This window comes from Trachypithecus francoisi, unplaced genomic scaffold (genome assembly GCF_009764315.1).
Source record: "Trachypithecus francoisi isolate TF-2019V2 unplaced genomic scaffold, Tfra_2.0 Lachesis_group11, whole genome shotgun sequence".
Taxonomy (NCBI): Eukaryota; Metazoa; Chordata; class Mammalia; order Primates; family Cercopithecidae; genus Trachypithecus; species Trachypithecus francoisi.
The window spans coordinates 10738838-10763548 of record NW_022681456.1 but is presented as its reverse complement, the minus strand read 5'-3'; the positions used below and the strand labels follow the sequence as shown (position 1 = coordinate 10763548).

Genomic DNA, 24711 nt, shown 5'->3' with positions numbered 1-24711 from the left:
GGGAGGATTGCTTGAGGCCAGGAATTCAAGACCAACCTGTGCAACGTAACAAGACCTTGTCTTTACAAAAAAATTAAAAACAAGCTAGGTGTGTTGGTGAGCACCTGTGGTCCCAGCTACTCAAGAGGCTGAGGTGGGAGGACTGCTTAGCCCGGGGAAGCCTGCTGCACTGCACTCCAGCCTAGGACATAAAGCAAAAAGAAGAAAACACCCCATCACTTGATTTTCATGTATAAGAAAAATATACCTAATGAGCAAGTTGGCAGGACTCCAACTTTTAAAATAAGGCTTGTCAATCAATTATTCCTATAGTCTTCCCTGATTGTAATGTGCTCTCATACTGTGATGTTTTCCAAAGGAAAGCCAAACCTTATTACTTTGTTGTAACGAAGTAAATTAACTTGAAGTTTTGCAGGGCTCCTCCACCCCTTAGTTCCAGATTTATGGAAACATTTTCTAGGCTGGGTGCAGTGGCTCACGCCTGTAATCCCAGCACTTTGGGAGGCTGAGGGTGGATCACCTGAGGTCAGGCGTTCAGGACCAGCCTGGCCAACATGGTAAAACCCCATCTCTACTAAAAATATAAAAATTGGTCGGGCATGGTGGTGGGCCTGTAATCCCAGTTACTTGGGAGGCGGAGGTGGAAGAATTGCTTGAACCTGGGAGGCAGAGGCTGCACCCAGCCTAGGCAACAGAGTGAGACCCTGTCTCAAAAACAAAAATGAAAAAAATTTTTCTAATATTTTAGTATTTTAGTCTATGCTGGAGAAGACTCCAAAGGGATAATGAGCAAAAAGCATACAAAGAACTTGTCATAAGGCACTTTATTAAAATAAAAGTGCTTACATCCCTTTAATGCATTAATCTATTTCCTGAATAACACATGTAATATTTGACAAATACTGAATACCAAGTCTGTCTCTTATAATAGGAAAACATACTATTTTAATAAGTTTTCTCCTCCCACCTTTTACATTTTTGCTCACCATGGTATTGCCTGTAGTATAGTTAACTGGCCTTAAAAAGGGCCAGGGTGGGGGTGATTTCTAGTTAGTGTTTTCTAACAGCAATTGCCAAATGCTACAGAAACCATAAAACAAATTCAAAGAAACCTCCCAGGTAACTTAAATTAACACCAGTTTTGAGAAAACCATTTTTATTATCATCACCACCCAGCTTATCTGTGCTGGATTATGTACCAAATGGCCAGATCTTCTAAAGAACATCTACATAACATTTCTTTCATGTTTCAAGAGATGAAAATAACTGTACAAGGTTAAGTACAAAAGTACACAAGACAGCGGACACGAAAAAATCCATGTATGAGATTTTATCCCCACCTGCAGCTTTTATATATTTGAAAAGTAGAATTCATGAACTAAAAAATATTGTCCTTCTATAGTCCTGTCAAGTTTAATGGAAGTGGGTTTAACCTGATTACAACACTAACACCAGTATCACTGATCTGATATTTACAAAAATTTGTATTTTTCAATAAATTAAAGTCAATGCAACACCCATGCAAGCTAGAATGCTAGCTGTTTGGTGAACAAGGACCTGACATCAGAACAAGAAGTCTGTAAGTCCCAAACTTTACAAGTGTCATCATTTTCAAACTGCATCCATTCCTCGCATTGAAGATGTGAAACCCAAACCCATTCCTCTTTGTGTGTGGGTCTGTGATCTTGCCATTTCATACTGAGCATCTAAATTTCGAAATACTTCTTCCTGTTGCTTCAGAGTCTTGTAACTTTCTTCATCAACTGAGCTACACCCAGCTTCATCTTCACTCTAAAGATCAGACATAAAACATTACAATAAATTCAGATGAAGATAAATATTCTCTCACTTGACACTTTTTTATTTATTTTTTTGCCTAGTTTGGAGTGCAGTGGTGCCATTCTTGGCTCACTGCAATCTCCGCCTACCGGGATTAAGCAATTCTTATGCCTCAGCCTCCCAAATAGCTGGGATTACAGGTGCACGGCACCACGCCCAGCTAATTTTTGTATTTTCAGTAGAGAAGGGGTTTCACCATTTGGTCAGGCTGGTCTCAAATTCCTGACCTCATGATCCGCCCACCTTGGCTTCCCAGTGTGCTGGGATCACAGGCGTGAGCCACCACGCCCAGTCCCAATTTTTGTATTGTCAGTAGAGATGGGGTTTCACAATATTGGTCAGACTGGTCTCGAACTCCTGACCTCAGGGATCTGCCCCCCCTCGGCCGCCCAAAGTGTTGGGATTACAGGTGTGATCTAGACTGACACTATTATTAAATCATAGTTTTGGCTGGGTGCAGTGTGGCTCACGCCTGCAATCCCAGGACTTTGGGAGGCTGAGATGGGTGGATCACCTAAGGTCAGGAGTTCAAGACTAGCCTGGCCAACATGGTGAAACCCCGTCTCTACTAACAAAACCAAACCAAACCAAAACAAAAAAATATATACTTTTGGGATGTGTATTTGATCTCAATGACTTAATTTCCATTCATTATTAAACACCTCCATAGTACAAGGCAATGTTCTTTCTAGGTCTGGAATATAGCAGGGTGTAACAAAAGTTAACTTTGGTTTAGTAGGTTGGAAAAAACATAGTATGTAGAAGAAGTCAGGGTATAAATGCCACAGAGGAAAGCAAAATAGAAAACGGGGATGGAGGCTGGGCGCAATGGCTCAGAACTGTGATCCAGGGCTTTGAGAGGCTGAGGTGGAAGGACTGCTTGAGCCCCGAAGTTTGAGGCTGCAGCAAGGTATGATTGCACCACTGTACTCCAGTCCGAGTGCCAGAGCAAGCAGAGCAAGACTGCGTCTCTCTCACTAAGTGTGTGTGTAGGGAGGACAGTGGGTAGGGGAGATGGGAATGTTTCAGAATGGGATTGCTTGTTGTTTTACAAAAGGTGGTGGGAAAGAACTCAAACATTGACACCTGAGCAAAGATCAGAACTAAGAAAATGAGGGAAGATTAGTGCAGGATGTCTAACAGCTAATGCAAAGATTCCCTGGCACATTTGAAACTCACCTTAATACCCATCAACTTCCTAAATTTGACATTTTGGTCCTTGTTTCCAAAATTCAATTTTTCCCATATTTCAGCAGACTGGGATTTGTCCTGTTAAGAAACATTAAACTTTAACACATGTAAAATTTAAAAATATTTTTTAGGACATGAAATACCTCAACAATGTCTCAATGAAAAAAATAGCATGGATGGCATTCAATCAATGTAAGTTTAATTATTTCAAGACTTAACCACAACACAAAGAAATATAAGAGGTTGGTTATTACTCCTGTAATCCCAGCAGTTTGGGAGGCCGAGGCGGGCAAATCACCTGAGGTCAGGGTGTTGAGACCAGCCTGGCTAACATGGTGAAACTCCATCTCTACTAAAAACACAAAAAGGTAGCCTGGCATGGTGGTGGGCACCGGTAGACCCGGGGGGTCTCAGGAGTCTGAGGCAGGAGAATTGCTTGAACCCGGGAGGCAGAGGTTGCAGTGAGTCGAGATCACGCCACTGCACTCCAGCCTGGGCGACAAGAGCGAGACCCTGTCTCAAAAATAATAAAAATAAAAAAATAGATTTTCCTATCATAGGCCTTTTTTTTTTTTTTTTTTTTTTTGAGGCGGAGTCTCGCTCTGCCGCCCAGGCTGGAGTGCAGTGGCCGGATCTCAGCTCACTGCAAGCTCCGCCTCCCGGGTTTACGCCTTTCTCCTGCCTCAGCCTCCCAAGTAGCTGGGACTACAGGTGCCCGCTACCTCGCCCGGCTAGTTTTTGTACTTTTAGTAGAGACGGGGTTTCACCGTGTTAGCCAGGATGGTCTCGATCTCCTGACCTCGTGATCTGCCCGTCTCGGCCTCCCAAACTGCTAGGATTACAGGCTTGAGCCACCGCGCCCGGCCTCATAGGCCTTTTTTAGCATGCAATTTTTGCAACTGCATATGCCATCTGCAATTAATGTCATTTGTCTTTGCAAATAAAAAAGTACCTCATAATCTATGAAAAATCCTAAACCAAGTAGTCTCTTTTCCTTAATACTATGGTAATATTAATTTTCTTTGAAAGCTTGACTTCAATCAATTATGTTTTATTTTAGTATTAACAACTAGCAAATAAGACTATCCTAGCTTTTTATTTTTTGAGACAGGGTCTCAACTCTGTCCCCGAGGCTGAAGTGCAGTGGCATGATTTTTTTTTTTTTTTTTTTGAGATGGAGTTTCACTGGAAACTCACTCACTACAACCTCCGCCTCCCAGGATCAAGAAATTCTCCTGTCTCAGCCTTCCAAGTAGCTGGGATTACAGGTGCACATCACCACGCCTGGCTAAGTGGCATGATCTTGGCTCACTGTACCTGGTGCGTAACAGGCTCAAGCGATTCTCCTGCCTCAGCCTACCATCACACCCAGCTAATTTTTTTTTTTTTTTTTTGGAGACAGAGTCTCGCTCTGTCGCCCAGGCTGGAGTGCAGTGGCCGGATCTCAGCTCACTGCAAGCTCTGCCTCCCGGGTTCACGCCATTCTCCTGCCTCAGCCTCCTGAGTAGCTGGGACTACAGGCGCCCGCCACCGCGCCCAGCTAATTTTTTTTTTATTTTTAGTAGAGACGGGGTTTCACTGTGGTCTCGATCTCCTGACCTTGTGATCCGCCCACCTTGGCCTCCCAAAGTGCTGGGATTACAAGCGTGAGCCACCGCGCCCGGCCTACACCCAGCTAATTTTTAAATTTTCTTTTCAGTAGAGACAGGGTTTTGCCATGTTGACCAGGCTGGTCTCGGACTCCTTGTCTCAAGTGATCCGCTCACTTCAGTGTCCCAAAGTGCTGGGATTACAGGCATAAACCACCCGCGTCTGGCCATCCTAGGTTCTTAGAAAGGTAAGCCCCAAGTAATCTTTTTCAATCCAAATTTGCTTTTCTAAGCAATTACTAATTAGGAATAAATGACAGAAGAGCAGAATAAGAGAACTTACCCCTTCTTTCTTGCCCTGCCAAAGCATTTTCCTTTTTTTCTCTTGTTCAGCAAATTTCATTGGATTCACAGCTGCTGGGTTATAGTAGCTAGGAACAGCTATTCCTGTCTCTGCCAAAGCTTTAGCTTGCAGGGCTGCCATCTGAGCTGCCATGGCTATCTGAGGTGTTACTTGTGTTCCTGATGCCAACAGGGCAGCAACATTGAGAACAGAACCTCCAGTAGCTGCAGCTGCTTGAAGAGGGTATAAAAATGGTTTTTAAAACATAAACAAACCTCCAGATTACATTAACAAACGATTTATAAAAAGCTATGAATGTGCAAAAAGGTAGGATTTTCACAAAATACAAGGAAATGACTGTGTATTAGCTCACAAGTTTTTAGCAAACACTTAAACTGTGTTTATCGATGGACATATTTCTGCATAAACCCTTGATATACATAAAAATCATTTATTGCCAGGCGTGGTGGCTCACACCTGTAATCCCAGCACTTTGGGAGGCCAACGTAGGCGGATCACTTGAAGTTGAGAGTTCGAAACCAGCCTGACCAACATGGAGAAACCCCGTTTCTACCAAAAATATAAAATTAGCTGGGCATGGTGGTACATGCCCGTAATCCCAGCTACTCGGGAGGCTGAGGCAGGAGAATCACTTGAACCCAAAAGGCGGAGGCTGTGGTGAGTCAAGATTGCATCATTGCACTCCAGCCCAGGCAACAAGAGTGAAACTCCGTTATCAAAACAAAACAAACCCATTTATTTACTTTGAGGACAGAGAATTCTGCAAATAGTAAGAAGGTACGATTTCAGTTGAAATGAACTAGTGTCTCTAAGGTATGATCACAAAAAAATAAAACCTTGTATTTTTTTTAATTTATGAAATGTTCTCATGGACATTTTGTTTGATGCTCACATCATATACCTGAAAAACAGTATGCAGGTAAGGCTGGTCGCAGTGGCTCACGCCTGTAATCCCAGCACTTTAGGAGGCCAAGACAGGCGGATCACAAGGTCAGGTGTTTGAGACCAGCCTGGCCAACATAGTGAAACCCCATCTCTACTACAAAAAAATTAGCTGGGCGTGGTGGCAGGCGCCTATACATACTCCCAGGTACTCAGGAGGCTGAGGCAGGAGAATCACTTGAATCCCAGAGGTGGAGGTTGTAGTGAGCCAAGATCGTGGCCAAGATCGTGCCACTGCACTCCAGTATGGGCGACAGTATGAGCCTCCGTCTCCAAAAAAAAAAAAAGGGAACAGTATGCAGGTATTATGCTAAGGCCAAGTTGTTCAATAAAGCCCTGGTATTTCCACTGTGATTGAGGCAGTCCTCTGTAAACAAAGACACCTCTGATTACCTATTTTTGTCAGTCCAGAATATAACCTTAAAAAGTTCTTAACTTACCAACATTATGGGAACCAGAATTACGAAAGATTGTAATGATGTATTAAAAACAAAATGGCTATTTGTAAACCTTTGGAGTTTTAAATAAGTGCTACTGTTTACCAGGAATGTAAACAACAACAAGAAACCATCTTTCAGATTAAATTTCATGCCAAATCAACAGTAAGCTCTTGGTCATAATTTTCTTTTCTTTTCTTTTTGTGAGACAGGGTCTCACTCTGTCACCCAGGCTGGAGTGCAGTCGTGTGATCTTGGCTCACTGCAACCTCTACCTCCTGAGTAGCTGGGTCTATAGGCGCATGCAACCACGCCTGGCCAATTTTTATATTTTTAGTAGAGACGGGGTTTTGCCACGTTGGCCAGGCTGGTCTTTAACTCCTGACCACCTGCCCTGGCCTCCCTAAGTGCTGGGATTACAGGAGTGAGTCACTGAGCCAGGCCTGATACTTTTCAAAATCTGCCATGTTTGTTATGTCTAAAAACTTGATCTCTTGAAAGAGAAATACATATTTCACATCAGTTCACTTTCTTGCACAAACTGCATTTCCAAAATGGTAAAAGATATCTGGGGCTGGGTGTGGTGGCTCACGCCTGTAATCCCAGCACTTCGGGAGGCCGAGATGGGCGATCACCATGGTCAAGAGATCGATGCCATCCTGGTCCAACATGGTGAAAACCCATCTCTACTAAAAATACAAAAATTAGCCAGACGTGGTGGTGTGCACCTGTAGTCCCAGCTACATGGGAGGCTGAGGCAGGAGAATCGCTTGAATCCAAAAGGCAGAGGTTGCAGTGAGCTAAGACCATGCCACTGCGCTCCACCTCGGGCGATGGAGCGAGACTCTGGAGACTCCGTCTCAACAACAAAATCTGTTGTGATGACTACAGTGTTACATAAACAAAAATACTCATTACTAATTTATCAACAAAAATTATCCACATGGACCACATCAGAAACAAGCTACAAAACACTTAAGTAAGAAAACACTAAAATAAACTTTTACAGTGTACTAATGGGAAGTAGGAATCATAGGTGATTTTCTTCCTGTTATTTTCCATATTTTTCAATTTTTCTACAAAAAGCATGTCAAACTTAGGCTGGGTGCAGTGGCTCATGCCTGCAATCCTAGCACTTTGGGAGGCTGAGGCAGGAGGATTGCTTAAGCCCGAGATCAAGAATAGTCTGGGCAACGTAGTGAAAGGTCCTCTCTACAAAAAGTAACTAAGAAAACAACTAGCCATGCATGGTGATGTGGGCCTGCAGTCCCAGCTACTTGGTAGGCTGAGGGGGGAGGATCACAGAATAACAGAGCAAATCCCTGTCTGAAAAACAAAAAAACCTGAAAGAGTTCAAATCGAGATGACTAAAAAAGATTTAAAAAAAAAAAAAAATTACCTGCAGCTATTTCTTGTTGTTTTTGTTTTTCAACCATTTCCTTTTCTCGCTGCTCTTGTAATTTCTTTGCCCTTTCCAACCTGCAAAAATAATTTCAATAAATTTAAAATAACACAATATAAAACCATTATGTATATATCTCTCTATATGTGCATGTACAGAGACAAGCCAATTTCCATAAAATTTTAAATTTTTAGCATCCCTCCACCACTGATAACCCATATGTGAAGAAAAAGCAATCATTCTCAAGATAGTATAAGTTACATTTGAAGAATACAACAACAGTGGTTTTAAACATTTTTGAATTGACTAGTCAGAAATGGGCATAGTTTTTATATGCAGTTCCAATTAACAAGTGAAAAAAAATTACATCTTGCAAATAACATTGAAAGCTGAGTAAATTTTAGAGCATGGTAAGTAGTAAATAAATTTACAGAATTATCTAAATGTTTCTTGAGGGAGAACAAACCAGCCAATCAAGACATTCAGCTAATTTTTTATATTAAACAGCCCTTAGTGAAGTCTTCAATGTAATAAAAATCAAAAAGTCAAAACTAAAAGGTCAAGCAAACCTTGCCATTCTCTGTAATCTAATAAAATGGGAGGAAAACTTCTCTAAATTAGGAAATTACTTCTAGCAGTTGAAGAAATTTATCATTTGCAAAGGAACTGGTAACATGAAACACAAATTCATCCCAAAACAAAAATGATTTTTTTTTTTTTTTTTGAGACAAGAGTCTCACTCTGTCGCCCAGGCTGGAGTGCAAAGGCATGATCTTGGCTCACTGCAACCTCTGCCTCCCGGGTTCAAGTGATTCTCCTGCCTCAGCCTCCTGTGTAGCTGGGATTACAGGCGTGCACCACCATGCCCAGCTAATTTTTGTATATTTAGTAGAGACGGGGTTTCACCAACATTGGTCAGCCTGGTCTCAAACTCCTGACCTTGTGATCCGCCCGCCTTGGCCCCCCAAAGTACCTGGATTACAGGTGTGAGCAACCGTGCACGGCCCAAAATTGAATTCTTGTTCATTCTATTCACTCTATTAAATGAGTAGGGTGCATACTCATTAAATTCACTAACGAGAGTATGCACACTAAACCAGCTATATGTTAAGTTTACTCTTTCTATATAGCAAATAACAAGTAACATTATCTTCACAACGAATTCCTGAAAGAGAAACTCTTTACTCCATAAGGATTCCCTCATTTATCAATCAAGCCAAATGCCACTAATGCCCTCTGTAATGTAGTATAAAGGGGACAGGAAATTTAACAAGCTATAATTTTTATTCCCTTTTATGAAGCACATATGCATGGAAGGCATAGCATTAACATAGGCTTGATTTTGTCCTTGAAAATAAAAGTCTATAAATTAGGAGTAACAATAAAATGTAGGTCACAGGCCGGGCAACGTGGCTCATGCCTGTAATTCTACCACTTTGGGAGGCCAAGGTGGGAGGATTGCTTGAGGCCAGCAGTTTGAGACCAGCTTGGCCAACATGCCAAAACCCTTCTTTATTAAAAAGAAAACAAAAATTAGCTGGGTGTGGTGATGCACATCACTAATCCCAGCTTCTTGGGAGGCTGAGGCACCAGAATTGCCTGAACCCAGAAGGCAGAGGTTGCAGTGAGCCGAGATCACACAGCTGCACTCCAGTCTGGGCAACAGAGCGAGACTCTATCTCAAAAAAAAAATAAGTAAATAAAATAAAATAAAAAATAAAAAAAGTAGGTCACAGATCTGAAATCTATTTCCTAAAGTTTTAAATCCCGACATTTAAGACCAAAAAAGAAACCAATATAAAAGGTCCATACATGGTAGTTTCTTATTAACAAAAAAACTCTCCAGATTTCAAGGTAGTAAATAATCTGATATTCTGAAATTAAAGGACTACATTTAAAACTTTATCTGAAAGATCACCAAGTAGTCTACGTCAATGAAATGTTAGATGCTATTAACAGCTTCACTTTAAAAAAATCCAAAAACGCAAACAGGTTAGACTTACAGCATTCAAGTAAATAACTTAAGGGCTTAAAAAATATTTGTCAGAGTTAATGAAATTACAATCCAGTATAAATTAAATCCCATTTTATAATAAATTATTTCCTAATCTACTGATACTAGTTTTAGAAAGACGATATGAGTGACTACAACTGGTTGCATTAAAATGTCCATTGAAGATGTGGAATTAATACCATTCACTAAGGTGAATGGAAAGAAGGGGTGAGCTCACACTTTTGCTGCTGTTCAGCTGCAGTTTCTGTCAGGCTGGGTTCCCAGGGCAGCACATCAGGTTACATTGTGTTACCAGCCTGGGCAACATAGGGAGACCCCGTCTTCTCTACAAAAAATACAAAAATTAGCCAGGCATGCCTGTGATCCCAGCCACTTGAGAGGCTGAGGTAGGAGGACTGCTCGGGCCCAGGAATTCAAGGATGCAGTAAGCCGTCATCATGTGCCACTGCACTCCAGCCTGGGCAGGACCCTGTCTCAAAAAACAAAACACCTTAATTTTGTAAAGAGAGAAAAAAAATCAAAATCTACAAAGTCTATTTTTCAAAATATGGGAAATGCTGCAAACAAGTGCTTGGATTTCATTTTAGTTTTTGCCTCTCTACGAGGCAGTTCTTTGAATAGTTTTGCAGATTTCAATATATAGCCGCGCTGTGTGGGGTTGCACCATTACTCATCTTTGAAACAGCAGAAAATTTATTTTTGTGTGTGTGTGTCTTTTTTGAGACTGAGTCTTGCTCTACTGCCCAGGCTAGAGTGCAGTGGTGCGATCTCAGATCACTGCAACCTCTGCCTCATGGGTTCAAGCAATTCTTGTGCCTCAGCCTCCAGAGTAGCTGGGATTACAGGTAACCGCCACCACGCCCAGCTAATTTTTATATTTTTAGTAGAGACGGGGTTTCACCATGTTGGCCAGGCTGGTCTCCCAACTCCTGACCTCAAGTGATCCGCCCGCTTCGGCCTCCCAAAATGCTGGGATTACAGACGTGACCCACTGCACCCAGCCGAAACAGCAGAAAATTAAAACAAAACAAAACAAAACAAAAACACAATGATCTCCCATAGTTATCAGGAATAAAACTTACAAGATCAAAGAAATTGGCTTATAATGTATTATCTGTTATTTGCCATCTTCAAAATAATAATATTGACAAAATTTTACTTACTGTTTCAGGTATTTTGTCTATTTGAGGGAGAAAAACAAAAAGTAAAGGAAAAGTCATCTTAGATGAGAAAATAATAGTTCTTGAACCAGATTTAAGACTCAAAAAAAAAGTTTCAAATGCAAACTGAAAATATGTGGGAGTCTAACTTTGAGAAAAATGAAATCAGTCAAATCACGAAGAAAAACACAGAAATTGTAGACATCTCAATCTTTTAGTTGTGCAAATGTTTATGAGAATTAAACTATTTACATAGTTCTAGATCACAAATATGCCACCATATTATTAAAGTATGTAAATCATTCTCTTACTGAAAGCATTCATCTTATCTACACAATTGAGCATTTATTTAAAGGTGAACAGGAACAAATGAATTAAGAAATATACACACCTTCTAGCTAAAGCTTCTTGTGCATCCATTGCTGTGTTTCTGCCTCTGAAGGGAGGTGGACTTGGAGTCCGGCTTAAACTTCTGCTAAATCTTCTCGGCTTTTCAATTCTCTTCTTTCTATCTCTGTAGTAAATCATATTTCATATGTCAAATTATGGCCGAATCATAACTATTTTGTTAATAAGAAATCAATTATATTTACATAGTTCAACAAAAATCTCAATTATACAAAAACATTTGCATTTTGAGATGTAAAAAATTTAAACATCTCTGTTACAGCTGAACTCACTGGAAACAATTGTTTCCAACTCCCTCATCCCTTTTTAAGAGACAGGGTCTCACCATGCTGCCCAGCCTGGCCTCCGGTGATCCTACTGCCTCAGCCTCCAGAGTACACAGGTCTACAAGCATGCTCCATTGCATTTGGCTGTTTCCAATCTTTTGCAAAGTATATCCAATGTTTCAAAAGCTAGCCTTATACATTAGTCATTTTGTGCTTGTGTAGGTATGTACACCACAGGAATCATTTCTACATATTTTCATCTATAGTGAATTTGTAGGTATTTTTCTTTTTTTTTTTTTTTGAGACGGAGTCTCGCTCTGTAGCCCAGGCTGGAGTGCAGTGGCCGGATCTCAGCTCACTACAAGCTCCGCCTCCCGGGTTTACGCCATTCTCCTGCCTCAGCCTCCCGAGTAGCTGGGACTACAGGCGCCCGCCACCTCGCCCGGCTAGTTTTTTTGTATTTTTTAGTAGAGACGGGGTTTCGCCGTGTTAGCTAGGTTGGTCTCGATCTCCTGACCTTGCTATCCACCCGTCTCGGCCTCCCAAAGTGCTGGGATTACAGGCTTGAGCCACCGCGCCCGGCGTATTTTTCAAAAATAAAAAGTTATTAACCACTAAAAACTAGATGTCTGGGTGGGTGCAGTGGCTCATGCCTATAATCCTAGAACTTTGGGAGGCTGAGGTGGGCGGATCACCTGAGGTCAGGAGTTCAAGACCAGCCTGGCCAACATGGTGAAACCCCCCGTCTCCACAAAAACACAAAAATTAGCCATGCATGATGACGGGTGCCTATAATCCCAGTCACCCGGGAGGCTGAGGCAGGAGAATCGCTTGAACCCAGGAGGCAGAGGTTGTAGTGAGCCAAGATTGTGCCATTGCACTCCAGCCTGGGCGACAGAGTGAGACTCCGTCTCAAAACAAACAAAAAAACTAGATGTCAGTGACCAAAAAAGCACTTAAAAAAAAATTTCTTAATTGGTAAGGTTCAAATTAGTAAACTACTACAAACTAGAACCGAGTAAAAATTCATACTGATTTAATAAAGATCAAACAAGTGATAAATCATAAAAACCAAGTTACTATGTAAGTACAGGTCCCTTTTTAAACGTGTATTTCAATCTTTCACACATCGACCTAAGTTGCAATAAATTAACAAAAGAGTTAGTATTCTACTCTTATGTAAACAAGCAGAGAATAATGCATTCGTTGAAGAACATTTATAGTTTTCCTCCTGTGCTCTTTATTGTACACTTCCTATCTCAGCAAAGCCTCCTCCCACCAATCAAGATAATCTAAATTGTGTTCATTTACAAACAAAATCTGAGGTAGTTTGCACAATACAGTGGGTTAAGCACATGGATGAAATTTGCATTTAGATATATCTGAAACCTGGTCCTGGCTCTAGCACTTAATGATATTGTTTTGGAATTCTGGGGCATATTTCTTAAACGTCTTTAAGCATGATAGACTTACCTTTCAACATGGTGATTCTGAGAACTAGATGAGCTAACACAGGCAAAGACTTCTAGCATACAGCACACGGTAAGTATGCAAAATAGATTTCAGTTGTTTGTGAAAATAAAATAAATACAGCGAATCCAGTGTTGAACATAACTGAATTTCTTTTGTTAAGACAGGATTCACTCCTGTCACCCAGGCTGGAGTGCAATAGCATGATCTTGGCTCATTGCAATCTCTGCCTTCTGGGCTCAAGCGATTATCCCACCTCAGCCTCCCAAGTAGCTGGGATCATAGGTGTGTGTCATCACGCCAGGCTAATTTTCATATCTTTTGTAGAGATGGGGTTTCACCATATTGCCCAGGCTGGTCTTCAACTCCTGGGCTCAAAAAATCTGCTCGCCTCATTGGGATTACAGGTGTAAACCACTACATCTAGCCAACAACTGGATTTTAATAGGCCTATTTATACTTGCATTTCGCAAGAGATTTATCAATCACACGAGAATATTTGTGAATGCTATTCAAGTGACTAGGTCTGTTCTTCATATGTTAGGTAATGACTAAAATAATTTTACTATAATCTATAAATAAAATTGTGACCCACAATTTTTATATTCTCTTACTGAGAGAAGATAAATGGACTCTCTGAGGTTCCTATTAAATTTTATGCAGGATGATGGTCACCTACCGACTCCTACTCCTTGTCCTACTCCTGCTTCTAGTCCTATGCCTGTGTCTTGATCTTGAGCGTGAACGAGACCTGATCCGCCGTTTCCTTTCCCTGCTTCTGGATCTTGATTTCTTCCTCTCTCTGCTTCTGGATCGAGATTTCTTCCGCTCCCTACTCCTGGAACGAGACTTCTTCCGCTCCCTGCTTCTACTACGATGGCGTCTGAAATTAAAGTGCATAAATTTGTAATTACTTAAGCGTTGTGCTGTTTCACTTATACCCATCATAAATTAGTCATCTGTAGTAACGCAAATAAGCAAGTAACTGCACTATATTATTTACAGAAAAAAGTGAGATTTTCAAAGGAAATAAACTAAAAATGAACTCTTCATTTTGTTTGATAATTTGTCCTAGAAGATAGTAAAGCTATTAACATGTCAAAAGTGTTCAATGCATTTTACCCAAATTTAAGCTTCCATTTAATACTCTTCCCACAGTAGTTACAAAGCTTAACACTTCAGTTTATCTACTGAAAATTTTAGTCTGATACCACACACACCCCATAGCATTCTCCAAAAAATACCCCACCAAAAACCATTCACAAATTTGAGCTGTAGTCCAGTTTCTCAAAAATCTTTTTATCTATACTCCAACATCAAAAAAATCTAATTGCAGTCTAGCAGCAAACACCTTCCACATCACATCGATGATGCAAAAGGACTGTTTATTGGCTTAAATCACACAGTTTAACAATATGATTTTTTCAGTGCCAGACAGATTAAGTGGTTAAAAATCTCAGCTGGACAGAGTGACTCACTCCCGAAATCCCAGCACTTCAGGAGGCCAAGGCCGTCCGGCACATTGCTTGAGCCCAAGAATTCAAGAACAGCCTGCACAACACGGCCAAAACCTGGCTCTACAAAAAATACCAAGAGATTAGCTGGGTGTGGTGGCGCATGTCTGTGGTCTTAGCTGCTCAGGAGGCTGAGGTCGGATCACTTGAGCCCTGGAGGCCAAGAGGCTGCAGTGTGCTGAGAGCACACCACTGCACTCTAGTAAGGACAACACAGAGACCATCTCGAAAAAGAAAATCTAGGCCGGGTGCAGTGGCTCACACCTGTAATCCCAGCATTTTGGGAGGCTGAGGTGGGTGGATCACCTGAGATCAGGAGTTTGAGACCAGCCTGGCCAGCAGGGTGAAACCTCATCTCTACTAAAAATACAAAAACTAGCCAGGCATGGGTAGCACATGCCTGTAATCCCAGCTACTTGGGAGGCTGAGACAGGAGAATTGCTTGAACCCAGGAGGCAGAGGTTGCAGTGAGCTGAGATCACGCCACTGCACTGCAGCCTGGGCAATACAGTGAGACTCTGTCTAAAAAAAAAAAAAAAAAAAAAAGAAAATCTAGGCACTTAGTTGAGATTTAGTCATCCCTTATCCCCCATTTTTGCATGATGAGAAAGCAAAGCACAAAGCCCAAAGGAAGACGACGACGACAACACCACAAACCCAAACAAATGAACAAGAAAAACTCCCTAATTACAATTTTTTTTTGGGTGTTGCTGGGTTGATTAGAAACTTTACGTAACTCATATCTTGTTAAAAGGTACTAAATTATAATACAAAATGACTTACCTTTCACGAGACCTAGATCTTGAGTGACTTCTGCCTCTTGATGACTTTCTTTCTTTGCGTTTGTGCCTGTCCTCACCATTTTCAGATGAATTTAGTCGTTCTCTTCCTTTATCAGAAGAATGTTCTTTGTCATTATGTTCCTCAGACTTGTGTTTCTTAGAGGATTTATCTTTGGATTCATGTCTTCTTGCCTGTTTTAAGAAGAAGTTGGTTCTTTCAGGAAAATAGTGCAACAAAGAGAGTTAGTATGGGTATCAGTAGACAAAAATGTTGTGATGCAACATTAGTAACCTTAGGAGTGTGTGGCAAATAAAAAAAAAGATCTAGTTTCACATCACCCAAATGTTGCAGATGTAATTACTATTTTTTTTTTTACTATAAACACCCAAAATGTAGTTCCTTCCCAAAATATTTTCAATACAATAGAAATAATGATTTTTAAAGTTGAAATATTGAAAAGCCATTATGCCAGACAAGAGGAATCCCTTATGTTTATCTAAAAGAATACAGACCATGTATATACATCAACTTCTAAATCCAGAGTGCATAATATTAAGTAATGGAGATAATGACACAAAAAGTGCACCAGAAACGCATTTCAATTAGTATAATTATTACTAAGTACTAATATTTTCTATAATTTCAAATTATTTTACACAGAGACGCAGTGTCCCTTTTATAGTTATACTGCCTGCTACATCCTCTACAAGACAGCTCTTGATTTTCCTCCCAATGTCTAAACTGTGAAGGAATCACTTTTCATCTTGCAGTATTCCAATAGGCTTGGAGGAGTATTACATTTCATGTACCTAGGGTAGAAATGGCAACTGTATGTTTTAATTTTAAAGAAACCAAACTAGGTATAACAATTAATCCATGTGCCATCACACAATACATACTGCCCCCATACTTTAAAAAGACCAAGGCCTTCACATGTGCATTCAGAGACTCAGCTAAAATTAACTGCATAATCAAGTCTCATCCTAACAAATACCAAAGTAGAAGTGCTACATACTACAGTTCCCTACAGGAAGATCTGTCAATTCATCTTGTAGCTAAAGCTTAAAATCCTAGACATCTCTGAATCACTAAATTTTAAATCTGGAAGGAAACTCACATCCTCTAACTTAATCCCTTTATTTTATGTATAACTAACATCTAAAGTTACAAAGCTACATGGGTGAGCTGAACCTATATCCCATATTTTTCTGATGCCCAGGCTACCACTTTTCCACTGTAATAAGACACTACTGTTTCCCAAAAGGCCATAGCATGTTTCTTTCCACTCACGATTAATGTTTCTTAGAAATAAAACTTGGCCAATCATTTTGGAACATGCATGATGATACAGCTGAAAATGATCATAGTATGTAATTTATTATTTGCAGAAAAATAAGAGACCTGGAGACACAACTAAATTTTAGTTTCATTGCCAGTTCTCTATATGAGCTTAGAAAAGAAATTTTTCTTGGTTTTGCTATAAAGAGGCAGACTGGAAAAGTCTTAAGTGGTTAAACTTCTAAAGGTTTTAAAGTTTATTTCAAACCAGTTTTTCAAACATAACATTACTATTATTAAAAAAACATTAAAACCCTTAACTGATTTAAGATATATTTAAGGGAAATAGGAGTTTGAATGACTAATAGTTACCTTATCATGAAGTAGGCTTATTATTTTGCTATCTGAGTCTGCAGCGTCTTCAGTTCAGTCTCTTCGCGCATTAGCACGCTGAGTATGATTTATTATAGAAATGTTATCATGTGAGCTAAACAAAATAGTCATTTTCACAAAAACTCTCCTAAATTAAAAATTTAACAGAGCTTCCATTAGGGGAAGAGGTGAAGTCCCTGCCCACACTTGTTTTAGAAGTCCCTTGCCCAGCCCCCACAACTCTTCTTCCTTTCTGGCTAATACTTCTACTCTTACTTATTGGCTCATTCCTGTCTTCTCAGGTGGGTGAACAAGTAACTCCTCTGCAATAGAGCTGTTGCCTTTCATTTTCCTCAAGTTTTGGTGTCACCGCCACCTTTTCAGCTGTCCCTCACTCAAACCTTTATTTCAAAATTCAATACTATTAGGGAAACTGAACTAGTTTGCAAAAGAAAAAACTCCTGTTATCATTCATAAAGAAAAAGCAGTCCACAGATATCTAGTATTGCTATGTAAAGATGATTGCTGTTTAAAAATCCTGAGCAACTCTCAGGCACCAGGAGACTCGGGACCTCAAATTAATGGAAGCTCTGTGTGACAGGCCTAAAAAAACCAATCATATTCTTCATATGAAATTTTTATTGTGAGTATTTTCACAATATAATAAAATTAAGGTTTTGAAGGTACTTTTCACATAAACATCTTCTTCAAAAATGATGAATAAAAGTCATGCTTATTTTATAACCCAATAAACCTTTTAAATTTCAAGTTTGGTACTTACCTTGACAAATGTCTTATATTCATACAAATCTTTCTACCAGACACTTTATAAGTATTTTAAAGTACCTATTCACTACAAAGTGTTAATTACCTCTTTGCTTCTGCTCCGGCTCCTGTGTTTTCTTCCTTCATTATCTGTGAATACACACCAAAATATCCACCATAAACAAAGTTGGAGAAACATCTCATCTCAAAAAACTCAACGCTGGAGAAAAATGACTCCCATTAGTCTTCTTCCAATGACTAATTTTTTTATGGCACAGGTGGGATTATTCTACATTAATACAACACATATGTGAAACAAATCAAGAAATCTGAGCAAACCAGGATATAAAGCAGCTTAGATACATCTTTTAAACAGTCATAGACTTTTAGTATTTTACATACATTCTGACCAGCCCATCTAGTTTCCTAGTCTATAGCAAATTCATAAGGGGGTTTAGTAGAGAGAGGTAAGCCATTAAGAAAAATAAAAACAAGGCCGAGCGCAGTGGCTCACACCTGTAATCCCAGCACTTTGGGAGGTCGAGGCGGGCGGATCACGAGGTCAGGAGATCGAGACCATCCTGGTTAACATGGTGAAACCCCATCTCTACCAAAAATACAAACAATTAGCCTGGCATGGTGGCAGGCGCCTATAGTCCCAGCTACTCGGGAGGCTGAGGCAGGAGAACGGCGTGAACCCGGGAGGCGGAGCTTGCAGTGAGCTGAGATCCCGCCACTGTACTCCAGCCTAGGCAACTGAGCGAGACTCCGTCTCAAAAAAAAAAAAAAAAGAAAGAAAAATAAAAACGAAAGAAAATAAACAGGCTGAATTATATTTGATACGTTCCAACACGGCGAAACCCTGTCTCTACTAAAAATACAAAAATTAGCTGGGCTTGGTGGCGCATGCCTGTAATCCCAACTACTCAGGAGGCTGAGGCCGGAGAATTGCTTGAATCTAGGAGATGGAGGTTGCATTGGGCCGAGATTGTGTCAATTTTTGTATTTTTGCTCCCAGCCTCAGGTGATCTGCCTGCCTTGGCCTCCCAAAGTGCTGGGATTACAGGCTTGAGTCACCACGCCTGGCCAACAAACTAAACGTATGTCTTCTTATACAACAGGTCTACATATCTTATACAAATGCTGATATACCACCTCTAAGAATTCATACCTGACTTTCTTTTTCTTTCTCTTGACCTTGATCGTGATCTTGAATAATGATGTTTTGAAGCTCTAGGAGAAACAGATACATCTGACTGCTCTTTTTTCTTATCTCTATCTGGTGATGTCTTTTCTGGGGCTAGTCCATCTCGTTCTGTATCACTAGCCTAAAAGTTTAAAAACAAATGATTAAAGTTCTTAATTACATTTTAAATGTTTTCAATTTCTTAAAAGAGGGGACAAAGGAAGGGAAGATAGTCCCCTGCATCAATAAATCAGAATGCCTGCTTTCCAAATAGCTAAACATGCTTTGTACACTAGTAAGCCTGAATGACTTGAAATGACGAACCTGATACTAAAGCGAGACGTACATATTTAGACTGATGTATCTTTAGTTTTCTAACGATTATTTTTATAACTTTTAAAACATGGGGTGGAGTAGGGGAGGAATAAGGGCTCCAAGTATTTCCAATAAGCATTTAAGCAGAGAAAATACAGTCCTTTTTAGATGTGTGAATGCATTTAACTGACTTTACCAATACTTTTAAATTAGCATACACGTCAAACATCAAAAGAGTTGTTAAAGCTTAAAGATACTCAAGACCATAAAATCTTAAAACAGAATGCCTTTAAAATATTATAAAATAATAAACAGAAAATTAACTTACCAAAGTGAGAACCTCATCTTAATGTCATAACCCTCTAATGAAAACAGCCCCTTGGCACAGTGCTGCTGCAAAATATGGTCTGCCTCTCCTCACATGTGCTCTGGGCTATGAAAATATTAAGTTGTTTCTGCTTTAAAGCACTTTGTAAGTAATTATTACAATATAAATTTTACAAGTTTCAACTAATGCAGAAGGTAGACAATGGTAGGCTATGTGACCAGAGAAGATAATATGAAAATAAAATAATTGATACACCTGGGGAATTGATTACTTAGGAAAGGTTTGCAAGCTATGGTCCTCATCCTGTTTCTGTATGGCCTTGAGCTAGGAATGGTTTTTACATTTTTTTTTTAAAGTAGTTTAGGCATATTTAATAAATAACTTCAGTAAATAGCACTGTAAAGAGTGAACTGTTAAAACTAAAGGCACTTAAAAGGCCAGTGCTGTGGTTCATGCCTGTAATCCTAGCATTCTGGGAGGTTGAGGTGGGTGGATAACCTGAGGTCATGAGTTTGAGACCAGTCTAGCCAACATGGTAAAACCTCGTTTCTACTAAAAACACAAAAATTAGCTGAGTTTGGTGGGGTGTGCCTGTAATACCAGCTACTCAAGAGGTTGAGACAGGAGAACGGCTTGAACCCAGGAAGCAGAGGTTGAAGTGAGCTAAGATTGTGCTACTGCCCCTCCAGCCTGAGAAAGAATGTGACAGAGACTACACATGGCCCACAAAGCCAAAAATATTTACCATCCAGCCCTTTACAGAAACAGTTTATGGACTTTTCACAACATCAGAAGGAATCTGGATTGAATAAATAGGGAATTGATAGTCTTCAGCAGAAGGAATCACATTAGAGAACTTCCTCCTTTAGGAAGATTAGTCCAGAAAATGAATACCAAATATCAAGTACAATGAATGGGTATATTGTATTTTAACAAATGAAGTTGTGAGAGGTCAGGTTACTTCAACAAGTATTTACTGAGGGTCAAAAATGTGTCAAAACCAATGCTAGACTTACGGAATAAAGTAATAAATTAAAAAAAGAAAGGTTTTGCAGTTCAATTATGAGGTGAAAGACATAAATTACATGTTTTTCCTCTAACAATGGTATAAAAAGAACAGTAAGAAATAAAAGAAAGTAACCACCAGGGAGGCTCTCATGCCAGCATATTGTATACGTACTTATTTCTCCAGTCTGGGTGACTTCTGGAACCACAAAATTTTTATGCCGAAAGGTTTTCATCCCTTATAATAATAGAGCTCAACTTTGTCGTTTCACAGATGAGATCCAGCAACATTAGCTGACTTGCTTAAAATACTGCATCTCCATGATGCTGTATTATTAAGGACGATTCTGATTTTTCACAATGAATAGTGGACACTTGGATTTTTTTCATCATTATCCTTAAGGACTATTTCAGACTCATCCACTACTTGCTAAGTGTTTGTACAGCTTACACTTGGTAAACAGAAGTGATCTCAAAAATTTTAAGCACCGCTATCACTTCTCTCAGTGCATGACACTTTCTGTCAGAGATAGAATTCCTTAACTACTGGCAAATCCCATTTACTTTTGCAGAGAACAAGACTAGAATCGAAAGCAACCCTTGCATGGAAAAGTTAGGCAGTTTTCAGGCAATGGTTTATCTAACTTTAACTTTATGCTTAACATCACAAAGCTAGGCAACAGAGAAACCTTCCTGTGACATACGCTAACCTAAACTTACATCAACCATTTTCATCTGTAAAATATACTACGGAGCAACAACAAAAACCATCTTAACACTAAACAGACAGGAATGACATGTGGTCATTGAGGCCATGGAAAACTTTCATTTCCCTGAGGATATTTTATAGTAGCATAATGCAGGTATCCAGGGAAAAAACCACCAACAACTGAATATTAAAACTGCTCTGAAATTATCTAAGCTTTAATTTAGTACGAATCTATGTGTACACATAAACGTTAACTGCAAAACAGCCTTCTATTCCAGCACTGGCTCTACGAGGCAGCCACTTTGGTTTCTTATCACTTACATTTTGTTGCAAACTCTAATAAGGGCTCGAAACATAGTAGACAAATCTTTTTCCACTGCGAAGAAGGTAAGCACTAGATTGAATACTAGGCCACTTCTCCAGGGGATTGTCTTTTTATTGAACAAGGCACAGCATAAGTACATGTTTGAATTCACTTTTTAAAATATTGGAACCTGGGCGGGCGCGGTGGTTCACGCCTGTAATCCCAGCGCTTTGGGAGGCCGAGGCGGGTGGATCATCTGAGGTCAGGAGTTCGAGAGCAGCCTGTCCGACATGGTGAAACCCCGTCTCTACTAAAAATACAAAAAAATCAGCCGGGTGTGGTGGTGGGCGCCTGTAACCCCAGCTACTTGGGAGGCTGAGGCAGGAGAATCGCTTGAACCCGGGAGGCGGATGTTGCAGTGAGCCAAGATCGCGCCATTGCACTCCAGCCTGGACAAGAGCAAAACTCCGTCTCAAAAAAACACAAAAAAACCCTGCAAGCCAAGAAAAATAGTATTACTCTTTAAGTATACTAAGGCCCAAAACACTAAACAAAGGAAAACAGTAAGTAAAAACGAGTCTAAACTCAATCAACTAGATATTGGAGGGGTAGGGAGTGGAAGAAAATCATCTGCCTAATACCAGGCATTCCAATTATTGGGAAGAACAAACTTTAAAATTATCACTACGTTTAAGAGTCATAATTATTACGGAAGATGATATAATTTTTTAGTAAAAAGGAATGCAAAATCTTTACATTTTCCTTTTAACGGAATAAAAATAAAGTAAGCACAAAATAATGTGGATCCGTCAGAATTGGGCATCTTATACACACGCAGGCTTATTGTTCAGAATAGGTAATTTACGAACGGTAGCTCCTCTTGGGTCAACGAAGGGTTTAAATTCAAAGGAGCAAGGTCAGTGACAAAACTTAACTATAATTCTTCTCGGACTTCAAATTGATGACATCACGGGCCACTTCGGAAACCGCGCATCAGTCAGAATTGGTAGTCCACAACCTTTTAAGCTGAATTTTCACTCCTTTTCAGCAATACCTTCCTAGCTCGTTAATACACAATAATAAGGCTTATACCGACAAACACTAATTGGAATTATACAACTAGAAGCATCTCATTGAGCGTACAAAAAAAAAATCGCTACAAGTCGCTCTCTTCTGCCACACTATCCCTTAACAGACATCGCCTTTTTGATCCAGTACTTTTCAGAGACCACTCCTGATCGTCTTTCTCTTTCCCAGCCCCTTTCTCCACTGCAAATTCTCAGTCCCCAAAAAAACTTAATATAAATCACTAGCCAGTGTGAATAAGCGAAAATGGAGGAAGTTCAGCGGGGCAAAAGGAACGTAGGATTGGAGAAGAGAGGAGGAAAGTTCTGGAAAAAAAAGGCACTCCCTGCGGCTCCCCACCCCCATCAACACCGCCTTACTTCCCCCTCCCTACAGCAGGCAGCCATGATGGCGGGCGCAGAAGGCCGCGGCGCCATTTTGTCCACACACATACACACGAACAAGGCTCTGAGAGCCGTTCACCCACTCTTTGGAACGTAGTAGAAAAATATCCCTGGCTTTAAACTCAGATTCGGTACCTACCGCCATAGTTCAGAGTCCCGGCCGCTAGAGCGGCGCCTCCACTTGTCGCTTTCAACAGTACCGGCCGCTCCGAAGCTTCGCCTCAGACTAGCGCGAGACCCGGATGGCACAAAGGCGACGAGGCCCGGCGCGTCGCACAGCTTGCTGGGAGTAAAAAGGGCGGTAACAAGAGTTTCTATAACAACGCAATTCGAGGCGGTGATTGGGTGTTCTTTCAAAGGGGCGTGTAAGGACCATGAAGAGGGCGGGGCCAATAATACAGCCTAGGAATGCGCAGTCGGGAGAACAGAACGGGCGGAACTCAGGGTGGGGCAACGTCCTATTTCGAGTCTAAAGTAATCTTGGTCTCGTCCGGCCGCCGTAAAGGGGTTGGGTTTAGTGTTCTCCCGCCAATTTAAACCTGTGGGATGGAACCTAAAGATTAGAGGCGGTTGTGTGAGTCAGGAAGAGGGGCCGGATACCTGAGTGTTTCTCTTTAGTTTCTTCAATTGCAGGTGAGGACGGGGAGTTGCGCTGTGTAGGGAACTGGGGGTGGGTTCAGGACGAAGTAACTGCAGCCTCTCCTCAGTTCCTATTTTTCCCTTTAACGCCGTCAGGAGAGAGGTTGGAGTCGGTTTTTGCGGGCGGCGGTGTCCAGCGGAGAGCGTTTAAGTACGGAGGCCTAACTGACAAGTGTTTCATCTTGCTCATTCTCTCCTATTCGCGAATCTGTTCTGCATTCCGCCGCCAGAGTGATCCCAAAATTATCAGATCAGGCCACTCGTTTGCTGAGTTCCCCTCTACCCCTTGTACTGAGAATAAAATTCAGTCTTGAAGTCGAGGTTTTTTTGGGCTCCACTGCTCTCTCCCTCACTGTCTTCTACTTTTGCTTTGACCCGGCAGCAGCATCAAACGCTTCCTACCCAGCCTCTGAGCCTTTGCACTCTGTTCCCTCTGCCTACGTCGCGTTCCGCCTAAGTTTTGCGTACTTGACTTCTTGTTATTCAGGTCTCAGCTCAGATGTCACCTCCTTCCCTTCCCAAACAAATCCTTCTTCAGCGACGCCTCACCTCATCCATTTAATCACTGTTTCCTTCAAATCATTTAGCACTTTTTGCAATTATTTGTGCATTTGCTTTTTTTGTAGAGGTAGCGTAACAAGATGTGTGTTAACTTTTATTTTTGTCCGTTTTTCCCGCAAAAACATAAACTTCGTAATGGCAAAGACAGTATGTGCTTTGTTCAAGCTATACTGCCAGTTCCTACAAAGGTGCCTGGCACATAGTAAATAGGTATTCAATAAACATCTGTTGAATAAGTAAATGTGGCAGTTATGGGCGGTTTCTCTATTTCACAGATGTGGGAAATTGAGACCTATAAAGGTATTCATTCCAGCCTGTCCCTCCTCCTCCATCTCCTCACTCCCACCCAAACACCAGTCACTAAAACTGTTCTCTATTCTCCAAACATGTTTTGTTTGTGT

The 24711-nt window shown here is 40.6% G+C and overlaps 2 protein-coding genes across 5 annotated transcripts in view; one reads left to right on the top strand and one right to left on the bottom strand.

Annotated features, from left to right (window-relative positions):
- Positions 1 to 809: 809 nt before the first annotated feature.
- RSRC2 (arginine and serine rich coiled-coil 2) lies at positions 810 to 23403 on the bottom strand. Of its 4 annotated transcripts, none has more exons than XM_033220277.1 (11): positions 23250 to 23403; positions 18966 to 19122; positions 17901 to 17944; positions 17030 to 17107; positions 15380 to 15592; positions 13762 to 13965; positions 11330 to 11452; positions 7762 to 7841; positions 4963 to 5195; positions 3019 to 3108; positions 810 to 1791 (listed from the first exon to the last, which is right to left on the bottom strand). In XM_033220277.1, the coding sequence occupies exons 4-11, from the start codon at positions 17035 to 17037 to the stop codon at positions 1612 to 1614; spliced, it is 1131 nt and encodes a 376-aa protein (XP_033076168.1). In that variant the 5' UTR covers positions 17038 to 17107; positions 17901 to 17944; positions 18966 to 19122; positions 23250 to 23403; the 3' UTR covers positions 810 to 1611. The 4 variants fall into 4 exon arrangements, with proteins under 4 accessions (XP_033076168.1, XP_033076169.1, XP_033076167.1 ...); XM_033220278.1 differs by having other exon boundaries at positions 4963 to 5192; XM_033220276.1 differs by lacking the exon at positions 17030 to 17107 and having other exon boundaries at positions 4963 to 5192; positions 15380 to 15570.
- Positions 23376 to 24711, top strand: part of KNTC1 (kinetochore associated 1) — a 106232-nt gene continuing 104896 nt past the window's right edge. Inside the window, exon 1 of the mRNA XM_033220274.1 lies at positions 23376 to 23743. The gene's annotated coding sequence lies outside the window, so the exon portion shown is untranslated. The remainder of the gene's footprint in view (positions 23744 to 24711) is intronic.

Excerpts from the sequence above, each read along its gene's own strand:
- RSRC2 (XM_033220275.1), bottom strand. Across the intron at positions 3,109-4,962 it reads GGCAGGGCAAGAAAGAAGGG|GACAAATCCCAGTCTGCTGA; the intron begins GTAAGTTCTCTT and ends GTTTCTTAACAG. Across the intron at positions 1,792-3,018 it reads GGAAGTTGATGGGTATTAAG|AGTGAAGATGAAGCTGGGTG; the intron begins GTGAGTTTCAAA and ends TCTGATCTTTAG.